Here is a 22,743-nt window from a genome sequence, read left to right on the forward strand (position 1 = left end):
ATGAAGGAGGGACCCCGATCAGAGTGGATGAAATTGGCCGTACCGCAAAGGGAAAAGACCTGATCGAGGCATTTGATCACTGTGGAAGTAAGCATATTGGGACAGGGGAAAGCAAAGGGAAAGCGTGAATATTCGTCCACCATAGTAAGCAAGTAGGTGTTTCGCGATGAAGAAGTCAGTGGCCCTTTGAAGTCAATGCTGAGTCACTACATAGGCTGTATAGCGTGTATGAGCGAGCCATCCAACGGACGGAAGCATTGCGGTTTTAATTCCGCACAAATTCTACAAGTGGAGCATGTTCTTTTCACGTCTTCCATAGAAAATGGGAGATGTTTAGATTGCACAAAGTGTAACATACGGGTAACGCCAGGATGGCATAAGTCAGTATGAAGATCCGCAAGAGTCGAAATTGACATGGAAGAGCAGAATGCACGCATGAGGGTATCCGGGGCCACATTATCTTTGCCGGGTCGATAATGTATGGTGTAGCCAAAGGCGGCCAATTCCATTCTGTATCTTGTTATTCTTGACCTTTGTGCGTTTCCGGTTATCCAGCATAAAGGCCACGGAGCGCTGATCGGTTAAAGGAAACTACGATGGTCTGAGGTGCGAGTTGGGTAGGATTGATTGGGGAATGTTACTCAAAGGGTTGACGGTGGATAGGCAATGGCAAACATTCAAAGACCGCATGGATGAACGACAGAATTTGCTCATCCCAGTTTGGCATAAAAATAAAACAAAAAAGGTGACTCAACCATGGCTAACAAGGGAAATTAGGGATAGCATAAGATCCAAGGAGAGGACATATAAATTGGCCAGAAAAAGCAGTAAACCTGAGGATTGGGAGCAGTTTAGGATTCAACAAAGGAGGACAAAGGGATTAATTAAGAAGGGGAAAATTGAATATGAGTAAGCTTGCAGGGAACATAAAAACTGACTAAAAGCTTTTATAGATATGTGAAGAGGAAAAGATTGGTGAAGTCAAGTGTAGGTCCCTTGCAGTCAGAATCAGGGGAATTTATAATGAGGAACAAAGAAATGGCAGACCAGTTAAATTCATATTTTGGTTCTGTCTTCACAAAGGAGGACACAAATAACCTCCCAGAGATGTCGGGTAACATAGGGTCTGATGAAAGGGAGGAACTGAAAGAAATCAGTATTTGTAGGGAAATGACATTAGGGAAATTGATGGGATAAATCCCCAGGGCCTGATAATCTACATCCTAGGGTACTTAAGGAAGTGGCCCTAGAAATAGTAGATGCATTGCTGATCATCTTCCAACATTCGATGGAATCTGGAACAGTACCCGTGGATTGGAGGGTAGCTAATGATACCCCACTATTCAAAAAAGGTGGTAGAGAGAAAACGGGGAATTACAGACCGGTAAGCCTGACATGGGTAGTGGGGAAAATGCTAGAGTCCATAAAAAAAAATGTAATAGCAGAGCACTTGGAAAACAGTGACAGGATCGGACAAAGTCAACATGGATTTACAAAAGGTAAATCGTGCTTGACTAATCTGGAATTTTTTGAGGATGTAACTGGTAAAATAGATAAGTGAGAACCAGTGGATGTGGTGTATTTGGACTTTCAGAAGGCTTTCGATAAGGTCCCGCATAAGAGATTAGCATGTAAAGTTAAGGCACATGGGATTGGGGGCAAGGTACTGACTTGGATAGAGAACTGGTTGGCAGACAGGAAGCAAACAGATGGAATAAACGGGTCTTTTTCCGAGTGGCAGGCAGTGACTAGTGGGGTACCGCAGGGATCGGTCCTTGGACCCCAGCTATTCACAATATATATAAATGATCTAGACGAGGGAACTAGATGTAATATCTCCAAGTTTGCAGACGACACAAAGCTGGGTGGGTGTGTGTGCTGTGTGGAGGATGCCGAGAAACTCCAGTATGATTTGAACAGGTTGGGTGATTGGGCAGAAGCATGGCAGATGCAGTACAATGTGGATAAATGCGAGGTTATCCACTTTGGTGGCAAAAACAGGAAGGCAGATTATTATCTGAATGGCAATAGATTGGGAGAAGGGGAAGTGCAACGAGACCTGAGTGTCCTTGTGCACCAGTCGCTGAAGGTAAGCATGCAGGTGAAGCAGGCGGTTAAGAAGGCAAATGGTATGTTGGCCTTCATAGCGAGAGGGTTCGAGTACAGGAACAAGGATGTCTTGCTGCAGTTGTACAGGGCCTTGGTGAGACCACATCTTGAGTATTGTGTGCAGTTTTGGTCGCCTTATCTGAGGAAGGATGTTCTTGCCATGGAGGGAGTGCAGCGAAGATTCACCAGACTGATACCTGGGATGACAGGAATGACGTATGAGGAGAGATTGGGTCGATTGGGCTTATACTCGCTGGAGTTTAGAAGAATGAGAGGGGATCTCATTGAAACTTATAAAATTCTAACAGGACTAGACAGACTAGATGCAGGAAGGATGTTCCCGATGGCCGGGGAGTCCAGAACCAGGGGTCACAGTCTAAGGATAAGGGGTAAGCCATTTAGGACAGAGATGAGGAGGAATTACTTCACCCAGAGAGTGGTGAACCTGTGGAATTCTCTACCACAGAAGGCAGTGGAGGCCAATTCATTAAATATATTCAAGAAGGAGTTAGATATATTTCTTAAGGCTAAAGGGATCAAGGGATATGGGGAGAAGGCAGGGACAGGGTACTGAATTTGGATGATCAGCCATGATCTCATTGAATGGCAGAGCAGGCTCGAGGGCTGAATGGCCTACTCCTGCTCCTATCTTCTATGTTTCTATTTCACGCTTAGAAACATAGAAGATAGGAGCAGGAGTAGGCCATTCAGCCCCTGGATTCTGCTCTGCCATTCAATGTGATCATGGCTGATCATCCAATTTCAGTACCCGGTCCCTGCTTTCTCCCCATACCCCTGGACCCCTTTAGCCTTAAGAAATATATCCAACTCCTTCTTGAATATATTTAATGAATTGGCTTCTACTGCCTTCTGTGGTAGAGAATTCCACAGGTTCACCACTCTCTGGGTTAAGGAATTCCTCCTCATTTCTGTCCTAAATGGCCTACCCCTTATCCTTAGACTGTGACCCCTGGTTCTGGACTCCCTGACCATCGGGAACATCCTTCCTGCATCTAGTCTGTCCAGTCCTGTCATATAAGTTTCAATGAGATCCCCTCTCATTCTTCTAAACTCCAGCGAGTACAAGCCCAATTGTTCCAATCTCTCCTCATATGTCATTCCTGCCATCCCAGGTATCAGCCTGATGAATCTTCACTGAACTGCTTCCACGACAAGAACATCCTTCCTCAGATAAGGTGACCAAAACTGCACACAATACTCAAGGTGTGGTCTCACCAAGGCCCTGTACAACTGCAGCAAGACATCCTTGTTCCTGTACTCAAACCCTCTCGCTACGAAGGCCAACATACCATTTGCCTTCTTAACCGCCTGCTGCATCTGCATGTTTACCTTCAGCGACTGGTGCACAAGGACACCCAGGTCTCATTGCACTTCTCCTTCTCCCAATCTACTGCCATTCAGATAATAATCTGCCTTCCTGTTTTTGCCACCAAAGTGGATAACCTCACATTTATCCACGTTATATTGCATCTGCCATGCTTCTGCCCAATCACCCAACCTGCCCAAATCATCCTGGAGTTTCTCGGCATCCTCCTCACAGCACACACGCCCACCCAGCTTTGTGTCGTCTGCAAATTTGGAGATATTACATCTAGTTCCCTTGTCTAGATTATTAATATATATTGTGAATAGCTGGGGTCCAAGGACCGATCCCTGCGGTACCCTAGTAGTCACTGCCTGCCACTCGGAAAAAGACCCGTTTATTCCAACTGTTTGCTTTCTGTCTGCCAACCAGTTCTCTATCCAAGTCAATACCTTGCCGCCAATCCCATGGCCTAGAAATTCAGTGGGCCTTGCGCCCACTTAGCGCCTAAAGAGGTCTTTTGCGCCGGCGGGGTGGTAGCGCGGAAATTGAGTGCAGCGGTATTGGCGGCGGTAGCCGTTAGCGCTGCGCCGGGACTGATGACGTCATCGGTGTGCGCGGTGGCCCATAACGCCCCGAAACCGCGCCGATCCCCATATTTATTTGTGGCCGCCTCCTTCGAAGCGGGCACAAACAGCGAACAGAAAACGGGGCCGTCCTGCTGCCATAGTGGGGCGCTTTAAAGAGGAAGGTGCGGCCGGCCGCTTTTTCGGCGGCCGCCTGCCCGCACCTCCTTCCCCGGCCTCCTCCACCCCCCCCCACGGCATTGCCGGCTGGTTTCCGTGGAGCCCGGCACTTCTCCGTTGTGCCGGGCTCTTTCGCCGGCACTCGCGATCGGGGCTCCGGCCGTTGCAGGCACCTCCCCCTTAAGAGAAGGAGGAGGCCTGCAGTACCGCAGCCTGCCGCACCGCTTCGGGTGGCGCTGCGGCAACTAGCGCGCCGATATTCAGTTGCAGCGCCCCAAACGGAGGCGGGCACACCCTGGTATAGCGCCCGCTTCCGAATTGGGGCGCAGAAGACGAATATACGGCGTGCGCTAATGCCTCCCCGCCCAGTGCTAACTTTTGGGCGCGAGCGAGCTGCTCGCGCCCAAGTGAATTTCTAGGCCCATGTGCCTTAACTTTACACGCTAATCTCTTATGCGGGACCTTATCAAAAGCCTTCTGAAAGTCCAAATACACCACATCCACTGGTTCTCCCTTATCTATTTTACCAGTTACATCCTCAAAAAATTCCAGTAGATTCGTCAATCACGATTTACCTTTTGTAAATCCATGTTGACTTTGCCCGATCCTGTCACTGTTTTCCAAGTGCTCTGCTATTACATCTTTTATAATGGACTCTAGCATTTTCCCCACTACCGATGTCAGGCTTACCGGTCTGTAATTCCCCGTTTTCTCTCTACCACCATTTTTGAATAGTGGGGTAACTTTAGCTACCCTCCAATCCATGGGTACTGTTCCAGATTCCATCGAATGTTGGAAGATGATCAGCAATGCATCTACTATTTCTAGGGCCACTTCCTTAAGTACCCTAGGATGTAGATTATCAGGCCCTGGGGATTTATCGGCCTTCATGGATTTGGACTCATTTAAGGTTAAGTTGCGACGACAGAGAACGTCAAGAAATTTCTGGAGGTTGGCATCGTGCTCCTTCTGGTCATGACCAGCAATAGTGATATTATCCAGATATGGAAAAGTGTCCGTTAAGTTCTCCTGTTTGACTAGGCTGTCCATTGCCCATTGAAAGATGGCTACCCCATTGGTGACCCCAAATGGAAGGCGACAAATCTGGTAAAGCCGAGCGTTGGCCTCAAAGGCCGTATACTTCTTGTCAGAATCCTTTAATGGTACTTGATGATATGCGCTCTTTAAGTCAAAAGTTGAAAATACCCTGTAGTTGGCAAGGTTATTGACCATGTCATCGATGCGTGGTAGTGGGTAGGCATCCAGGTCAGTATACTGGTTAATAGTTTGCGAGTAATCGATGCAAAGACATTTCTTGTGTTGCTTCAGAGGATTTTTAACAACGACGACTTGAGCCCGCCAGGAAGATGAACATGACTCAATGATACCGTCTGCTAGAAGGCAAGAGATTTCTGCCTTGATAAAGGATAGATCATCGTGACTGAAACGTCATGATTTAGTGACTATGGGCTTACATCGGGGGGAAAGATTGGCAAACAAGGAGGGCTCGTCGAACGAAGCCGCCGGATCATCCTGGGGAACAGAGCGCTCCCCGGGTTGTTGTCGAGTTGTGGCCAGTAAGTGCCGAGCAAAAATTTCGTTTGGGGCCTTAACATATAGTTGCTGTAGTATTTGGATAGTGGAGTCATAGTCTACACAGTCTTCGATATAGTCAAACACATGAGGAGATACATAATTGGCAAGCATTTGTAACTTATCAGGAACATTCTCACCACAAGCCCCGAGGAAGTTGCTGAAGGTATGATACAAGTGTTTCCATACCTTAGCAGTTGTAGGTGAATTCGGGTCCAGGTCAAGACGGGCGGGTCTGAGTAGTTTCTCCATGATGGATTGATTACTACGTCTGGTTCCCTTCTACCGTTTGAGTCGTAGCCGTCTGTTCCCAAAATCACTCAGAGCGTGGAGCAAGTTTCAATTGATTAAATTGACGTAAGAAAACTACTAGGCACTTGGTCTAAGCGTTAAACAAAGCTTTAATCAACTGTTTTACAACATGGAGGTCTAGTTGTGTCCTTCACTAGTTCCTGTTAAGATTGTCTTGCGCAAGCTGGGCCCGTGCCCGAGTATTTATACTCTCCCTGGACAGTGCCACCCGTAGGCCGCTCAGTATTATTTCATAAGTCTTTCTTTCATGAAAGACTGATTCATGTCACAGGGTGTCACAGCAGTCGAGTAAACTGTCCTCCAACAGATCACTAGGAATGCTGAGGCGCCGGCCCGGGGTGAGTGGCAGTGGCTCCATGGAGCACGAGCCTGCTGTCCTCTCTCAGGATGACAGTGTACATCCTCCCACCACTGTCACTATGCCAGGGCCCTTGCTGCTGCCTGTCAGCCAGCTAGCCCAGACTGCTGCCGCCCATGCCGAGGTGGTGCAGTCTGCAGCCGGACCTTCTAGGCCCACAGTTACTCGAGGCCATGCTGCAAGGCCATCTGCAGTCTCCCTCACTCAAAGTCAGCAGCACTGGGGCAGGCAAAGGCACTAAGGGAATGCACAAGGGTGATTAGTTGACTTTTTAATGTAATATTGGATGGATTGACGTATAAAGTTGGTTTGGAATGTTTCTTTTGTGGTGGCTTTTATTTCAGCACTGTGGCCAAGAGGACGCTGTGATGGTCCTGAACAGAGGGATGGTGTGTGACTGTTGTACAATGGGAATTTGGGTTTGTGTTCAGTGGAACTGTAGTCAAATGAGGCGATCACGGACAGCCTGGCCGGTTACGGGATGTGCTGGTTGCCTCCTCCCTTCCTCCTGCTCCTCCTCTTCCTCTTCTCCTCCCCTTCCTCCCTCTATGAGCAGCTTGTCCTCTTCCTTGCTGCCTCCGCTCTATCTCCCTGTCATGCTGCAGGCCAGGAGGGATGACAACTAGAACGGACGCGGTGCGGACGCCATAATCGACACAAAATGGCATCCATAGCGCCAAAAAATTGACCCACTGTCCCATCAAACACTCCCAGGGCAGGTACAGCACGGGTTAGATACAGAGTAAAGCTCCCTCTACACTGTCCCATCAAACACTCCCAGGGCAGGTACAGCACGGGTTAGATACAGAGTAAAGCTCCCTCTACACTGTCCCATCAAACACTCCCAGGGCAGGTACAGCATGGGTTAGATACAGAGTAAAGCTCCCGCGATGCTGTCCCATCAAACACTCCCAGGGCAGGTACAGCACAGGTTAGATACAGAGTAAAGCTCCCGCTATACTGTCCCATCAAACACTCCCAGGGCAGGTACAGCACGGGTTAGATACAGAGTAAAGCTCCCTCTACACTGTCCCATCAAACACTCCCAGGGCAGGTACAGTACGGGTTAGATACAGAGTAAAGCTCCCTCTCTACTGTCCCATCAAACACTCCCAGGGCAGGTACAGCACAGGTTAGATACAGAGTAAAGCTCCCTCTATACTGTCTCATCAAACAATCCCAGGGCAGGTACAGCACAGGTTAGATACAGAGTAAAGCTCCCTCTACACTGTCCCATCAAACACTCCCAGGGCAGGTACAGCACGGGTTAGATACAGAGTAAAGCTCCCTCTACACTGTCCCATCAAACACTCCCAGGGCAGGTACAGCATGGGTTAGATACAGAGTAAAGCTCCCTCTATACTGTCCCATCAAACACTCCCACGACAGGTACAGCACGGGTTAGATACAGAGTAAAGCTCCCTCTACACTGTCCCATCAAACACTCCCAGAGCAGGTACAGCACGGGTTAGATACAGAGTAAAGCTCCCTCTATACTGTCCCATCAAACACTCCCAGGGCAGGTACAGCATGGGTTAGATACAGAGTAAAGCTCCCTCTACACTGTCGCATCAAACACTCCCAGGGCAGGTACAGCATGGGTTAGATACAGAGTAAAGCTCCCTCTACACTGTCCCCATCAAACACTCCCAGGGCAGGTACAGCACGGGTTAGATACAGAGTAAAGTTCCCTCTACACTGTCCCATCAAACACTCCCAGGGCAGGTACAGCACGGGTTAGATACAGAGAAAAGCTCCCTCTACAGTGTCCCAGCAAACACTCCCAGGGCACGTACCGCACGGGTTAGATACAGAGTAAAGCTCCCTCTACACTGTCCCATCAAACACTCCCAGGGCAGGTACAGCACGGGTTAGATACAGAGTAAAGCTCCCTCTACACTGTCCCATCAAACACTCCCAGGGCAGGTACAGCAGGAGTTAGATACAAAGTAAAGCTCCCTCTACACTGTCCCATCAAACACTCCCAGGGCAGGTACCGCACGGGTTAGATACAGAGTAAAGCTCCCTTTACACTGTCCCATCAAACACTCCCAGGGCAGGTACAGCACGGGGTTAGATACAGAGTAAAGCTCCCTCTACACTGTCCCATCAAACACTCCCAGGGCAGGTACAGCACGGGTTAGATACAGAGTAAAGCTCCCTCTACACTGTCCCATCAAACACCCCCAGGGCAGGTACAGCACGGGGTTAGATACAGAGTAAAGCTCCCTCTACACTGTCCCATCAAACACTCCCAGGGCAGGTACAGCACGGGTTAGATACAGAATAAAGCTCCCTCTACACTGTCCCATCAAACACTCCCAGGACAGGTACAGCACGGGTTAGATACAGAATAAAGCTCCCTCTACACTGTCCCATCAAACACTCCCAGGGCAGGTACAGCACGGGTTAGATACAGAGTAAAGCTCCCTCTACACTGTCCCATCAAACACTCCCAGGGCAGGTACAGCACGGGTTAGATACAGAGTAAAGCTCCCTCTACACTGTCCCATCAAACACTCCCAGGTCATTTGCTCTGTCCTGATCTCCCGTGTTTCTGTGATCGGGGAAGGGTCCTCTGCCCAGTCCCAGGATATTGTGGCTAATTGCATAGAATTGATCCATGCTGGTGTTAATGCACCACACGAGCCTCCTCTAACACCATCAGCATAACCTTCACTTGCAGCTGCTACAAGCAGCTGAGCAGGGCCGAATGCTGGAACCTTCTGTCTGACAGACAGGCCTCACCTTCACCCAGTGGACCTTGTGTGAATGTTGAGCGGTCAGTGTGAGCGGCTTGTTAATATACGGCGAGTGTGTGTGGGAAACAGACTGTGGGTGGTGCAGACGGTGTGGCTGAAGATCAGTGTGTCCCCACTGACGCGCCATGAATTATTAAAATCAAATCGGGAATAAATGGCTCCCCTTGGATTGGCAGCGGGACAGGATTCCCGCAGCTCTGTCTCCAGTCTGTTAACCTGAATGTAAAACGGGGCCGCCTGTGCACAGGGGATGCAGGGTATAAGCTGGAGAGACGGACGGACAGAGAGACAATAGAGAGACAGCAGTAGAGCGAGAGAGAGAGGAATGACAGGGAATAATAGAAAAAGAAACACTTTTCAGAAAGAGATGCAGAGATCGATGGAATGTGGATGAAAATGGATGAATGAAAAACAGCTGCAGAGTCAGAGCTCGACAGAAATGGGTGGATAAATAGCTAGAAACTGAAATGGAATTAAATAAATAGATGAATAGAAGATGGATTGATAGCAAGAGATGAAGAGATAGTGGAAATATCGCTGGGTGCAGCACTGATAGAGGGACAGTGACAGAGAGGAGTGAGCAGGACTGTTGAGAGGTGCGGAGTCAGACAGCACAGGGACAGCCAGTGACACAGAGAAACAGCACAGGGCACTGGACACCCTGCCTCATTGCATTTTATTAGTGAATAACACAGAAGGGATAGACGGGGATTGACCAGCACAGCGAGTGCGAACAGGGAGAATCAGCATTCCTTTGAGATGGTGGGGGGGCGGGGGGAGGAGGTGGTGGGGGCGCTATGCAGCATTGGAGAGGAGTGTGGGATGGAACACAGATACTTCGCTTCTCAGCTTCCTCCCGCTCTGCTTGGAATCTCAGCTTTGTGGAGACTGAGAGAAACATCACACAGAATAACATAGAATTTCACAGCACAGAAACAGGCCATTCGGCACCAACGGGCTGGTGTTAATGCCCCCTCCTACACCTCTTCATCTCAGCCCATCAACATATCCTCCTATCCAGCTCCCCATTAAACGCTTCCCTGAGACCACAAGGCTCCTGAGCATTCAGGTGCAGTCATGGGCAGGAGGTATCCGCAGTCTTGGCCGGGCAACCGCTCCCGCGACAGCCTCGGATTGTTCGGCGACCCATTCCCCTCTGACCTCCGGCCTATGGTCGACCCGGGAACTCTGGGGGGCTGCATGTCACCACAGACGCCATCGCTGCCATATTCCCTAACCTGACCCACAGCCATGTATTAAGTGAAGAGCGGAACAGGCTGGAGGGGCTGAATGGCCTCCTCCTGTTCCTCGAGCCTGTTACACAGGAACAGGAGGAGGCCATTCAGCCTCTCGAGCCTGTTACACAGGAACAGGAGGAGGCCATTCAGCCCCTCGAGCCTGTTACACAGGAACGGGAGGAGGCCATTCAGCCTCTCGAGCCTGTTACACAGGAACAGGAGGAGGCCATTCAGCCTCTCGAGCCTGTTACACAGGAACAGGAGGAGGCCATTCAGCCCCTCGAGCCTGTTACACAGGAACGGGAGGAGGCCATTCAGCCTCTCGAGCCTGTTACACAGGAACAGGAGGCGGCCATTCAGCCCCTCGAGCCTGTTACACAGGAACAGGAGGAGGCCATTCAGCCCCTCGAGCCTGTTACACAGGAACAGGAGGCGGCCATTCAGCCCCTCGAGCCTGTTACACAGAAACAGGAGGAGGCCATTCAGCCCCTCGAGTCTGTTACACAGGAACAGAAAGAGGCCGATCAGCCAGCCCTAACCAGCAACACCCATTTTACCTTTTACCGAAACAAACCGCATAAAAAAGCAGACAGGGATTCAGTCTGAGATTCGATTGCCATTTTTTTAAACACCCTCCCTCACCGCTTTTCTCCAAAGGATGGAGTCAGGAAACCTAAAGATCAAAAAAAACTGCTCTCTCAGAATGCGGTGTTTTTCTGATTGGTTGACTCCTGGATCAATAAGGAGTCTTTCCCCCTCCCCGAGGAAAGGCTAGGGGGCTGGGCCTGGGATCCTTATATAAAAAGGAGCCCAGCCGGGGTTACTGTACTGCGGAGTGAGATTTGCTGCAGTATCTGTTGGCGGAACAGGAGACGGGCTAGAGAGAGGAAGACAGGACCAGCCTTCACGATGAGTTCCTACGACCCCTTCAACCCCTTGCGGAAACCCTGGGATGACTACAGGTGTGTCCGCCCCACCAAGTCCAGCATCTCCTCCACCCTCTACTCGGTGCATCGCAGCTCCGCGCCCAAGAGGTCGCTGAGGACCAGCTCTGTCTCCTCGCTGCCTGACTATGCGGAGAGATTGGACCTCACCCAGGTCAGCACGCTCAACGCCGAGCTGCTGACCTTGAGGGCCCAGGAGCGGGAGCAGCTGATGGACCTCAATGACCGCTTCGCCACCTACATCGAGAAGGTCCACTACCTGGAGCAGCAGAACAAGGTGCTGCTGGTGGAGCTGGAGGCCCTGAGGCAGAAGCAGTCCGACCCCTCCAGGCTCCACATCATCTACGAGCAGGAGATACGAGGCCTCCGCGCCCTGCTGGACTCGGAGACCAACGAGAAGATGAGGATGGAGGCTGACCGGGACCACCTGAGGGAGGTCTACTCCCAGGTGAAGGACAAGTACGAGGAGGAGGTCCGCCTGCGTATGGAGGCCGAGGACAACCTTCAGAAGGTCAGGGAGGGGGCCGACAAGGTGGTGCTGGCCAACAACGACATTGAGGGCAACATCAGCTCCCTGGTGGAAGAGATCGCCTTCCTCAAGAAGGTGTATGGGGAGGAGAACGCAGAGCTCTCCGCCCAGATCCAGGCGGCCCACCTGACGGTGGAGGTGGAGGTGATCAAGCCCGACCTCTCTGTGGCCCTGAAGGAGATCAGGTGCCAGTACGAGAAGCTGGCCAACAAGAACATGCAGGCGGCCGAGGACTGGTACCGCACCAAGTTCGCCACCGTCAGCGAGATGGCCAACAAGAACAACCAGGCGGTCAGGTCCATCCGGGAGGAGACGGCCGAGTACCACCGGCTGCTGCAGTCCCGGGGCTCCGAGATCGAGGGCCTCAAGAGTGTCATTGACTCCCTGCAGAAGCAGCTGGAGAACCTGGAGGAGCGGCAGTCCAAGGAGGTCTGCAAGTACCAGGTAAGCGGTGGGGGCGGAGGCGGGGGTGGGGGGGGGGGATATACCAAAGGAGCCGGGGCTGCTTTGGCCCCAGCTGGAGTACTGTGGCCAATGCTGGGCACCGCACTTTAGGAAGGATGTCAAGGCTTCGGAGAGGGTGCAGAGGAGATTGACCAGAATGGTACCAGGGATGAGGGACTTCAGTTATGTGGAGAGACTGGAGAAGCTGGGGTTGTTCTCCTTAGAGCAGAGAAGATTTGTTAGAGGTATTCAAAATCATGAGGGGTTTTGATAGAGTAGATTGGAGAGAAACTGTTTCCAGTGGCAGGAGGGTCGGTAACCAGAGGACACAGAGTTAAGGTGATTAACAAAAGAACCAGAGGGGAGATAAGGAGAATATTTTTTTACGCAGCGAGTTGTTGTGATCTGGAACGCGCTGCCTGAAAGGGCGGTGGAAGCAGATTCAATAGTAACTTTCAAAAGAGAATTGTATAAATACTGGAATAATAGAAAGATTGCAGGGCTTATGGGGAAAGAGCAGGGGGAGTGGGACTAATTGGAGAGCTCTTTCAAAGAGCCGGCACAGGCACGATGGGCCGAATGGCCTCCTTCTGTGCTGTGTCATTGGGGGCGGGACTGTCGGTCTGGGACACGGTTAAAGTGTCCGCTTCTCATCGAAACCCCGAGGTTATTGTCAAAAAATAACTCCAACCGATTGTCCTTAGTTTTATTTCACAACGGAAAGGTGCAGTGAGAGAAAGCAATGAGATTCGGATCATCATTTGAATAAAGGACCAGGAGAGGGCGGGAATGGGAAACTAGATTTTGATTGGTAAAATATTTCAATCTGTTTGTTAAATGTTTTATTTCACTGACACTTGGCAGGGCTCCAAATAAATAATTACAGGAGAGGCTTGTTCTTAAATTCAGCTCAGTTATCGGAGCATTCACCTGCTGCCTCGCAGCATTGCTTCTTTCTGTCTTGTAACTGATTTGGTTTGTGTTTGGTGCAGAGGGGGGAGGGACAAAGAGGAGAGAGGGAGAGAGTGAGAGAGAGAGAGGGAGGGAGAGAGAGGAGAGATGGGAAGAGAGAGAGAGAGGGACAGAGAGAAGCGAGGGGAAGAGAGAGAGAGAGAGGGGGAGGGACAGAGAGGAGAGAGAGAGGGGGAGGGACAGAGAGGGGAGAGAGAGAGAGGGAGAGAGAGATGTGTTCAACCATAAATGTTTTTTTTGGTGCTTTGGCAACATAAGATGTACCTTGTCATGCCAATAAAGCAATTTGAATTGAATTGAATTGAATTGAGAGAGAGGGGAGAGAGAGAAGGAGAGGGGAGAGAGAGAGGGGGGAGAGAGAGGGGAAGAGAGAGAGTGAGAGAGAGAGGGGGAGGGACAGAGAGGGGAAGAGAGAGGGAGAGGGACAGAGGAGAGAGGGAGGGACAGAGAGAGAGGGGAGAGACAGAGAGACAATGGGGGAGAGAGAGAAGAGAGGGAGGGAGAGGGAGAGGGAGACAGAGTTTACTGAGGGAGAGAGAGAGGGGACAGAGAGAGGGAGAGAGAAAGAGAGAGAGGGGGAGGGACAGAGTGAGGGGGAGAGAGAGAGAGAGACAGAAGGAAAGAGTGTGAAACATAAGGAAGGAGAGAGAGAGGTAGAGTGAGAGGTGAGCCAGAGGGAGCGAAATAAAGAGGCAGAGTGTGGAAGGGAGGCGGTGGCGAGAGGATTATTGATGAGTATTTACTCCCCTGATGCTAACGCACTGCAGCAGATTTTTCAAAGGATGGTCGGTGCGGAGGGAGGGGGAGGGGAGGGGGAGTGGCTGCTGCCCAGTTAATTCAAGTCGAATGCACTGCCAGTTTAAATCATTTCTATCGCTAGATTAGGAACGGTTTCCAATACAGCCTATTTTATAAATGACACTGATATTATATCTTTGTGCATCTGAGCATCCCAGTGACAAATACACAGACAAAAATGGCAGAGTGAGAGAAAGAGCCAGAGAGAGAGGGGGACAGAGAGAGAGAGAGATGGGAACGGGGAGTATAAAGAAACTGAGACACTTCCTCACAGCTTGTAGAAAATATCAGGGCATAAGGGAGAATTTCTACCCAAAATTCACAAAAATATGCCCGGAATTCAGAAATTTGAATGACGACCAAAAACTCCCATACCTACTAGGGGAAGAAAGAAATTGTGTAACCTTAGCGGCACACTATGTTACAGCTTGCCATAAACAGAGGGACAACCACTAAATATAAGAAAAGAGTATATACAAATTATATGAATGTATATTTATACACTCAGGGATATATCTGTTTATACACTGTATGGATAGACCTGTATTTTTGTGTACAACCATGAATGTTTTTCGATGCTTTGGCAACATAAGATGTACCTTGTCAACATAAGATGTACCTTGTCAACATAAGATGTACCTTGTCAACATAAGATGTACCTTGTCATGCCAATAAAGCGATTTGAATTTGAATTGAATTGAGAGAAGTGGAGAGAGCAAAAGATGGGAGTGCGACAAGAGAGAGAAATGAAAATGTGAGAGGGGGAGACAGAACGATAAAAGGCACAGATAAAGGGATAGGGGAGTGAAAGCTGGGAGGAGGAATGAGCTGGGAAATGCATGACTCCGGTTTCACTGGGTGACTGGCGCTCTCGCTCGCTCTCTCCCCGGATGATTTTATCTTTCTCCCTCTGCTGGTTCCGAGTCTCAGGCCTCTCTGTCTGTTTGGATGCAGGAAAGGATCAGCGAGCTGGAGAAGGACATCAATGATGCCAAGCAGGAGATGGCGCGATACCTGCGAGAGTACCAGGACCTGCTCAATGTCAAGATGGCGCTGGATATCGAGATCGCAGCTTACAGGTAGGCCAGCCTATCCCGGCTCCCCTCCTCTCCACAAGGCACCGGGCACAGTGCCGAGGCCGCTGCTGTTAAGACGATTTGTCATTCAGCTGCACATTCACCTTGCGAGTCCAGGTCCTGAGTGCCAGAATTATATTCTACCGCGGGGTGCATCCTGTATTCAGCTGAATCCAGAAATTCTCTGTCTGCCCCTCTCTCTCTCTCTCTCTCTAGAACATAAGAACTAGGAGCAGGAGTAGGCCAATCGGCCACTCGAGCCTGCTCCACCATTCAATAAGATCATGGCTGATCTTCTACCTCATCTCCACTTTCCTGCACTATCCCCATATCCCTTGATTCCCTTAATATCCAAAAATCTATCGATCTCTGTCTTGAATATACTCAACGCTCTCTCTATCTCTCTGTCTGTCTATCTCTCTATCTACCTGTCTATCTATCTATCTCTGTCTATCTATCTATCTCTATCTGTCTATCTCTCTATCTCTGTCTATCTCTCTACCTCTATCTGTCTATCTATCTATCTCTGTCTATCTCTCTATCTCTATCTCATTATCTCGCTACAGGTATATATCTATCTCTATCTGTCTTTATTTATATATTTATATGAATCTATAAGCAGAGAAGTTATGTTAAATTTGTATTGAACCTTGGTTAGACCACACTTAGAGCACTGTGAACAGTTCTGATCTCCATATTATAAAAAGGATATAGAGGCACTGGGGAAGGTGCAAAAATGATTTTCTAGAATGATACGAGAACTGAGAGGTTCTGCCCATCAGGTAAGATTGAACAGGCGGGGGCTCTTTTCTCTAGAAAAGAGAAGACTAAGGGGTGACCTGATGCAGGACTTTAAGATTCTGAAAGGGTTTGATGGGTAGACTGAGAGAAGATGTTTCCACTTGTGGGCGAGACCAGAACTAGGGACCATAAATATAAGATAGTCACTAATAAATCCAATCGGGAATTCAGGAGAAACGTCTTTACCCAGAGAGTGGTGAGAATGTGGAACTCGCTACCACAGGGAGTGGTTGAGGAGAATAGTATCGATGCATTTAAGGGGAAGCTGGATAAACATATGAGGGAGAAAGGAATAGAAGGATATGCTAATGGGGTGAGATGAAGAGGGGTGGGAGGAGGCTGGTGTGGAGCAGAAACACCGGCACGGACCAGTTGGGCCGAATGGCCTGTTTCTGTGCTGTAAATACTATGGAACTGTATGTAATATCTGTCTAGCACTAGACTACCAGACTCTATAAAGCGAGTGTCGCTCCATCAGGGATGCTACACTGCGCACCTCTCTAACTGGCTGTGCAGATCATTGTTCTCATGCTGGTCCTGTTCATCTCACATTTAGAATCCTAAGATAATTTAAAAAACAGAAGATACTTACACAAGTTTAAAACAAATCCCAATTTTTGAGAGAGAGTGCGAGAGAGAGAGTGTGAGGGAGCACAAGAGAGAAGTTACAAGAGAAAGTGTTGCGAGAGAGAGAGAGTGTGAGAGCATATAAAAGTGGAAACAAATCAGACCCAAATAACTACCGCGGCATCTGTGTCAACAGTTGTCTAGGGAAGTTATTCTGCAGTATTCTAAATAGTAGATTACTGGATTTTCTTAACAAACATAATATCCTTAGAAAAAATCAAATAGGCTTTCTTCCAAAACACCGCACCACCGACCATATCTATACCCTTCACACTCTCATTGAAAAACATATACACCAAACAAAAAATGGGAAAATATTCGCTTGTTTCATTGACTTCAAGAAAGCCTTTGACTCTATCTGGCACGAAGGGCTCTATTATAAACTTCTTCAGTGTGGAATAGGGGGCAAAGTCTATGACCTTATTAAATCGATGTATCTGAAAAATAAATGCGGTGTCAAAATTGGAGACAAACGCACCGGTTTCTTCACCCAGAGAAGAGGCGTCCGGCAGGGCTGCAATTTGAGCCCGACCCTGTTCAACATATACATAAATGAATTAGCAGACATGCTGGAGAAAAGCGAGTCACCGGGTCTCTGTCTCCTGGATGGAGAAGTGAAATCCCTGTTCTATGCGGACGACCTGGTTCTGCTGTCTCCCACAGAGCAGGGATTACAGCAACAATTAGACCTACTCGACAAATACTGCCAAAATTGGGCCCTAACAGTAAATCTAAAGAAAACCAACGTCATGATTTTTCAAAAAAGGCCCAGGTGTCAGGAAAACAAATACCAGTTTACTCTAAGTGATACCATCATAGGACACACTATGAGCTACACTTACCTTGGTCTAACCATTACAGCATCAGGGAGCTTCAGCATAGCAGTGAATGCACTAAAAGAAAAAGCCCGAAGAGCCCTATATGCAATAAAAAGAACATTCTACAACATCCAAATCCCAATCAAAATCTGGCTCAAAATATTTGACAGCATAATCCTGCCATTGCGCTGTACGGTAGTGAAGTATGGGGCCCGCTCAATCACCATAGCTACACTAAATGGGAAAAACACACAATAGAAGCCCTACATGCAGAATTTTGCCGAAGCATTCTTCGCACCCAAAGGAAAACACCAACAAATGCATGCAGAGCTGCTAGGCAGATACCCACTGATAATAAACATCCACAAACGAGCACTAAACTTCCTAAATCACCTCAAATCTAGCTCCCCAGACACCCTTCATTTTAAAGCCTTCCAGACCCAAGAGCTAAACCCAGAAAAGAGTCCCCTGAGTCAGCTGCTACTGAAACTAAGTACTCCTACTCAGCCGGACCCTGACCAGTCCCAGACCAACACTGCCGTCCAAACACCAATCCGAGTGAACCAAATCATTAAACAATGCAAAGAAACCTACCTGGAACATTGGAACAATGTAACCAAAAGCCAAAGCAGATTAGAATGTTACCGGGCCCTAAAAAGAGAATATAAACTGGCAGACTATCTCTCGACCATCAGAGACACAAAACAGAGACAGACCCTCACCAGGTACAGACTAAGTGACCACCAACTGGCAATTGAAAAAGGAAGATACAAGAAATCCTGGCAGCCTAGAGAGAATAGAATATGTGATCAATGTCTGGCCGGCGAGGTTGAGACAGAGATGCATTTCCTCCTAAAATGCGAAAAATTCAACACAACAAGAAACATATTATTTGACAAGCTCAGCCAAACAACCCCAGATTTCAAAGAATTGGATGACCTGTCAAAATTAAGATTAGTCCTGGGAGAAGGAGACAGACCATACCTTGGTGCCAAATATGTAACAACATGTCACAACCTGAGGACTGTTTAAAATTAATACTGAATGTACCCAACGGTGTTCAACGACTTTAAATTAATATTGTTTAAACTAATATTGTATGTACCCAACGAAGGTCAAAATTGTTTGACACCTACAGAATGTTGGAAAACTGTACTTTTTGTTATGTAAGCTTTGGCAATATGGTTCCCTGTAAACTTTCATGCCAATAAAGCATTTGAATTGAATTGAATTGAATTGAATTGAGTGTGAGAGCGGGAGAGAGAGAGAGTGTGAGAGAGGGAGAGAGAGAGAGTGTGAGAGCGGGAGAGAGAGAGAGTGTGAGAGAGAGAGTGTGTGAGAGCGGGAGAGAGAGAGAGTGTGAGAGAGGGAGAGAGAGAGAGTGTGAGAGCGGGAGAGAGAGAGAGTGTGAGAGCGGGAGAGAGAGAGAGTGTGAGAGCGGGAGAGAGAGAGAGCGTGAGAGCGGGAGAGAGAGAGTGTGAGAGCGGGAGAGAGAGAGAGTGTGAGAGCGGGAGAGAGAGAGAGTGTGAGAGCGGGAGAGAGAATGCGAGAGAGTGTGAGAGCGGGAGAGAGAGAGAGTGTGAGAGCGGGAGAGAGAGAGAGTGTGAGAGAGGGAGAGAGAGAGAGTGTGAGAGCGGGAGAGAGAGAGTGAGAGAGGGAGAGAGAGAGAGTGTGAGAGCGGGAGAGAGAGAGAGTGTGAGAGAGGGAGAGAGAGAGAGTGTGAGAGCGGGAGAGAGAGTGAGAGAGGGAGAGAGAGAGAGTGTGAGAGTGGGAGAGAGAGAGAGTGTGAGAGCGGGAGAGAGAGTGTGAGAGCGGGAGAGAGAGAGAGTGAGAGCGGGAGAGAGAGAGAGTGTGAGAGCGGGAGAGAGAGAGAGTGTGAGAGCGGGAGAGAGAGAGAGTGTGAGAGAGGGAGAGAGAGAGAGTGTGAGAGCGGGAGAGAGAGAGTGTGAGAGAGGGAGAGAGAGAGAGTGTGAGAGCGGGAGAGAGAGAGAGTGTGAGAGCGGGAGAGAGAATGCGAGAGAGTGTGAGAGCGGGAGAGAGAGAGAGTGTGAGAGAGGGAGAGAGAGAGAGTGTGAGAGCGGGAGAGAGAGAGAGTGTGAGAGCGGGAGAGAGAGAGAGTGTGAGAGCGGGAGAGAGAGAGAGTGTGAGAGAGGGAGAGAGAGAGAGTGTGAGAGCGGGAGAGAGAGAGAGAGTGTGAGAGCGGGAGAGAGAGAGAGTGTGAGAGCGGGAGAGAGAGAGAGTGTGAGCGGGAGAGAGAGAGAGTGTGAGAGCGGGAGAGAGAGAGAGTGTGAGAGCGGGAGAGAGAGAGAGTGTGAGAGAGGGAGAGAGAGAGAGTGTGAGAGCGGGAGAGAGAGAGTGTGAGAGAGGGAGAGAGAGAGAGTGTGAGAGAGGGAGAGAGAGAGTGTGAGAGCGGGAGAGAGAGAGAGCGTGAGAGCGGGAGAGAGAGAGAGTGTGAGAGCGGGAGAGAGAGAGTGTGAGAGCGGGAGAGAGAGAGAGTGTGAGAGCGGGAGAGAGAGAGAGTGTGAGAGCGGGAGAGAGAGAGAGTGTGAGAGCGGGAGAGAGAGAGAGTGTGAGAGAGGGAGAGAGAGAGAGTGTGAGAGCGGGAGAGAGAGAGTGTGTGAGAGCGGGAGAGAGAGAGAGTGTGAGAGAGGGAGAGAGAGAGTGTGAGAGCGGGAGAGAGAGAGAGTGTGAGAGCAGGAGAGAGAGAGAGTGTGAGAGCGGGAGAGAGAGAGAGTGTGAGAGAGGGAGAGAGAGAGAGTGTGACAGCGGGAGAGAGAGAGAGTGTGAGAGCGGGAGAGAGAGAGAGTGTGAGAGCGGGAGAGAGAATGCGAGAGAGTGTGAGAGCGGGAGAGAGAGAGAGTGTGAGAGCGGGAGAGAGAGAGAGTGTGAGAGCGGGAGTGAGAGAGGGAGAGAGAGAGAGTGTGAGAGCGGGAGAGAGAGAGTGTGAGAGCGGGAGAGAGAGAGAGTGTGAGAGCGGGAGAGAGAGTGTGAGAGCGGGAGAGAGAGAGAGTGTGAGAGCGGGAGAGAGTGTGAGAGCGGGAGAGAGAGAGAGTGTGAGAGCGGGAGAGAGAGAGAGTGTGAGAGCGGGAGAGAGAGAGAGTGTGAGAGCGGGAGAGAGAGAGAGTGTGAGAGAGGGAGAGAGAAAAGAAGAGAGAGAATATTGTCTGAGCTTGATCTAATGTTGCCACCATCTTTCTTTGTGTCTCCCATCTAGGAAACTTCTGGAAGGTGAAGAATTCAGACTGAGCTTCTCCTCACTGCAATCCTACAGTTAAAACCATCCCTTCGCTGAAGATTTAAGATGTAGTTTCCATAGCAACACAGTGCAGTCATTAGCCATTACCCCATTGCCTGTAGCTGTCGTCCCCCCCGCCCCGCGCTCCCCCCACATCTCCATAGTGACCGCCCAGAGCTGGAGTTACTGAACGGTCAGTCAGCTGACCACAGCCTCCGGTCGATGACTCACCGACCCCCACACAATCAAAACAATCCAGGCCTTTACACACGGCAACATGCGTGTTAATGCATCCGTGCACACAGATATACATCTGTGTAAAAACATCTGCACAGTTGTCTATAAACACACAAACCCATGTATAAACTCCCACTACGCACAGACACATGTTAATACACACATGAACACATGTAAACACACACTTGAGTGCACACACATGTAGAAACACGCATACACCCACGGAGGAGGAAAGCAAATTCCAATCGGATGTCAGACCTTGAAACGTACTAAGCTCCTCAGGTTGGTTCAGGTGAACATCTCCCACCCTTCCTGGTATCCACTGTTCCAACTGTGTGAAGGAAGCCTTCTTCCCCTGTGTCTTACACTTAACCCTTGCACCCTGACCCCATGTCCCCTCTCACACCCTGACCCCATGCCCTCTCGCACCCTGACTCCGTGTCCCTCCGCACCCTGACCCCGTGTCCCCTCACACCCTGACCCCGTGCCCCCTCACACCCTGACCCCGTGCCCCCTCACACCCTGACCCCGTGCCCCCTCACACCCTGACCCCATGCCCTCTCACACCCTGACCCCACACCCCCGTCACACGTGAAAGCATTGTTCCTGGTTCCCATCTCTCTATCCCACTAAGTATCCCACCTTTCTCTCGAAAGCCCCCTCAGGAACGTCTCCTGGAGGCTGAAGTAGCTTTGTATCCCTTCTCTCTGACACAACCGCCGGTGTTTGAGGTCATCACCACTTGGTGCCGGCCTCACACCACCCGGGAGTTGTGAACGTGCGATGGTGCCATCTCATTTCGGGCTGAGATGAAGCAGGGTGTGTTGAGAGTGAGGACGAGTGGTCCTCGGGGCCAGAGACCGAGGATTCTGCAGTGAGGAGACACAGGCAGGATTGCAGAGTCAGTGTGTGCTGGAGCCTCGGAGTCAGAGACTGGGCAAAGACCAGTGAGACACAGGGTGACACACAGACACAGCGAGAGACACAAGAGAGTGACACAGAGAAAGAGACAGATACAACACACAGAGACAGATCAAGAGATGCAGGGAGACAGAGAGACAGGGACAGAGTGAGAGACAGTGACACAGAGAGAGACAGGCACACACACGGAGACAGAACAAAAGACGCAGTGAGACAGACACCGAGAAAAAGACAGAGACAGACAGACAAATAGAGAGAGACGCAGAGACAGAATGAGAGATAGCAACGTTGAGAGAGATAGACACAGATTGAGAGATGCAGGGAGACAAACAGACACATAGGGAAAGAGACAGACAGAGACGGAGAGACCGATAGACACAGAGACAGACAGAGATAGAGAAAGATAGAAAGAGACAGAGAGACTTAAGAGATACATACAGGCTCAGACAGACATGGAGAGAGGCAAAGACAGATAGAGATAGACTCAGAGGTAGAGATAGACACAGACTCAGACACAGACCGATACAAAAGCCGTAATTCACACAGTGGTGAGGGGTTGATGCTGTGTGTGTGATCTTTGAGTCTGGAGACAAAGCTTGAGGTCAGTGCAGTCAGTCGAAGACAAGACAAGGATCAGTGACCCCCAGGGCCCGGTGACCTATGACCCCAGGGCCCAGTGACCTGTGACCGGTGAAACAATTCAGTGGAGATTTCGGGTAGATTCCATGTTTAATTATAAACCCCGCCTAGAGTATCAGGCTCTCCCTCTGGAGCGTGGGATGTCCGTGCGCAGCCTCTCCCAGTGGAAGAGCTGCCTTCAGCACACTGATATCCCGGCAGTAGCCGTGCTGTCGGAGCGCTATCGGCCAGTAGCGCCCATCCGTTTAACGGTGACTATC

General features: G+C 49.7%; 1 protein-coding gene across 1 annotated transcript; it reads left to right on the forward strand.

The window, feature by feature from the left end:
* The first annotated feature begins 11,260 nt into the window (after positions 1-11,260).
* neff2 (neuronal intermediate filament family member 2) lies at positions 11,261-22,062 on the forward strand. The gene is made up of 3 exons (XM_085976349.1): positions 11,261-12,359; positions 15,084-15,208; positions 20,666-22,062. The coding sequence occupies exons 1-3, from the start codon at positions 11,352-11,354 to the stop codon at positions 20,724-20,726; spliced, it is 1,194 nt and encodes a 397-aa protein (XP_085832475.1). The 5' UTR covers positions 11,261-11,351; the 3' UTR covers positions 20,727-22,062.
* Positions 22,063-22,743: the final 681 nt, after the last annotated feature.

This window comes from Somniosus microcephalus, chromosome 2, assembly GCF_052327205.1.
Source record: "Somniosus microcephalus isolate GS21.2 chromosome 2, FLI_Smic_1.0, whole genome shotgun sequence".
NCBI lineage: Eukaryota > Metazoa > Chordata > Chondrichthyes > Squaliformes > Somniosidae > Somniosus > Somniosus microcephalus.

Bases quoted from the DNA above. Each gene is read 5' to 3' on its own strand.
- neff2 (XM_085976349.1), top strand. From the start codon at position 11,352: ATGAGTTCCTACGACCCCTTCAACCCCTTGCGGAAACCCTGGGATGAC. The intron at 12,360-15,083 runs GTAAGCGGTGGG...GTTTGGATGCAG, and splicing joins AGGAGGTCTGCAAGTACCAG to GAAAGGATCAGCGAGCTGGA. The intron at 15,209-20,665 runs GTAGGCCAGCCT...TCTCCCATCTAG, and splicing joins ATCGAGATCGCAGCTTACAG to GAAACTTCTGGAAGGTGAAG.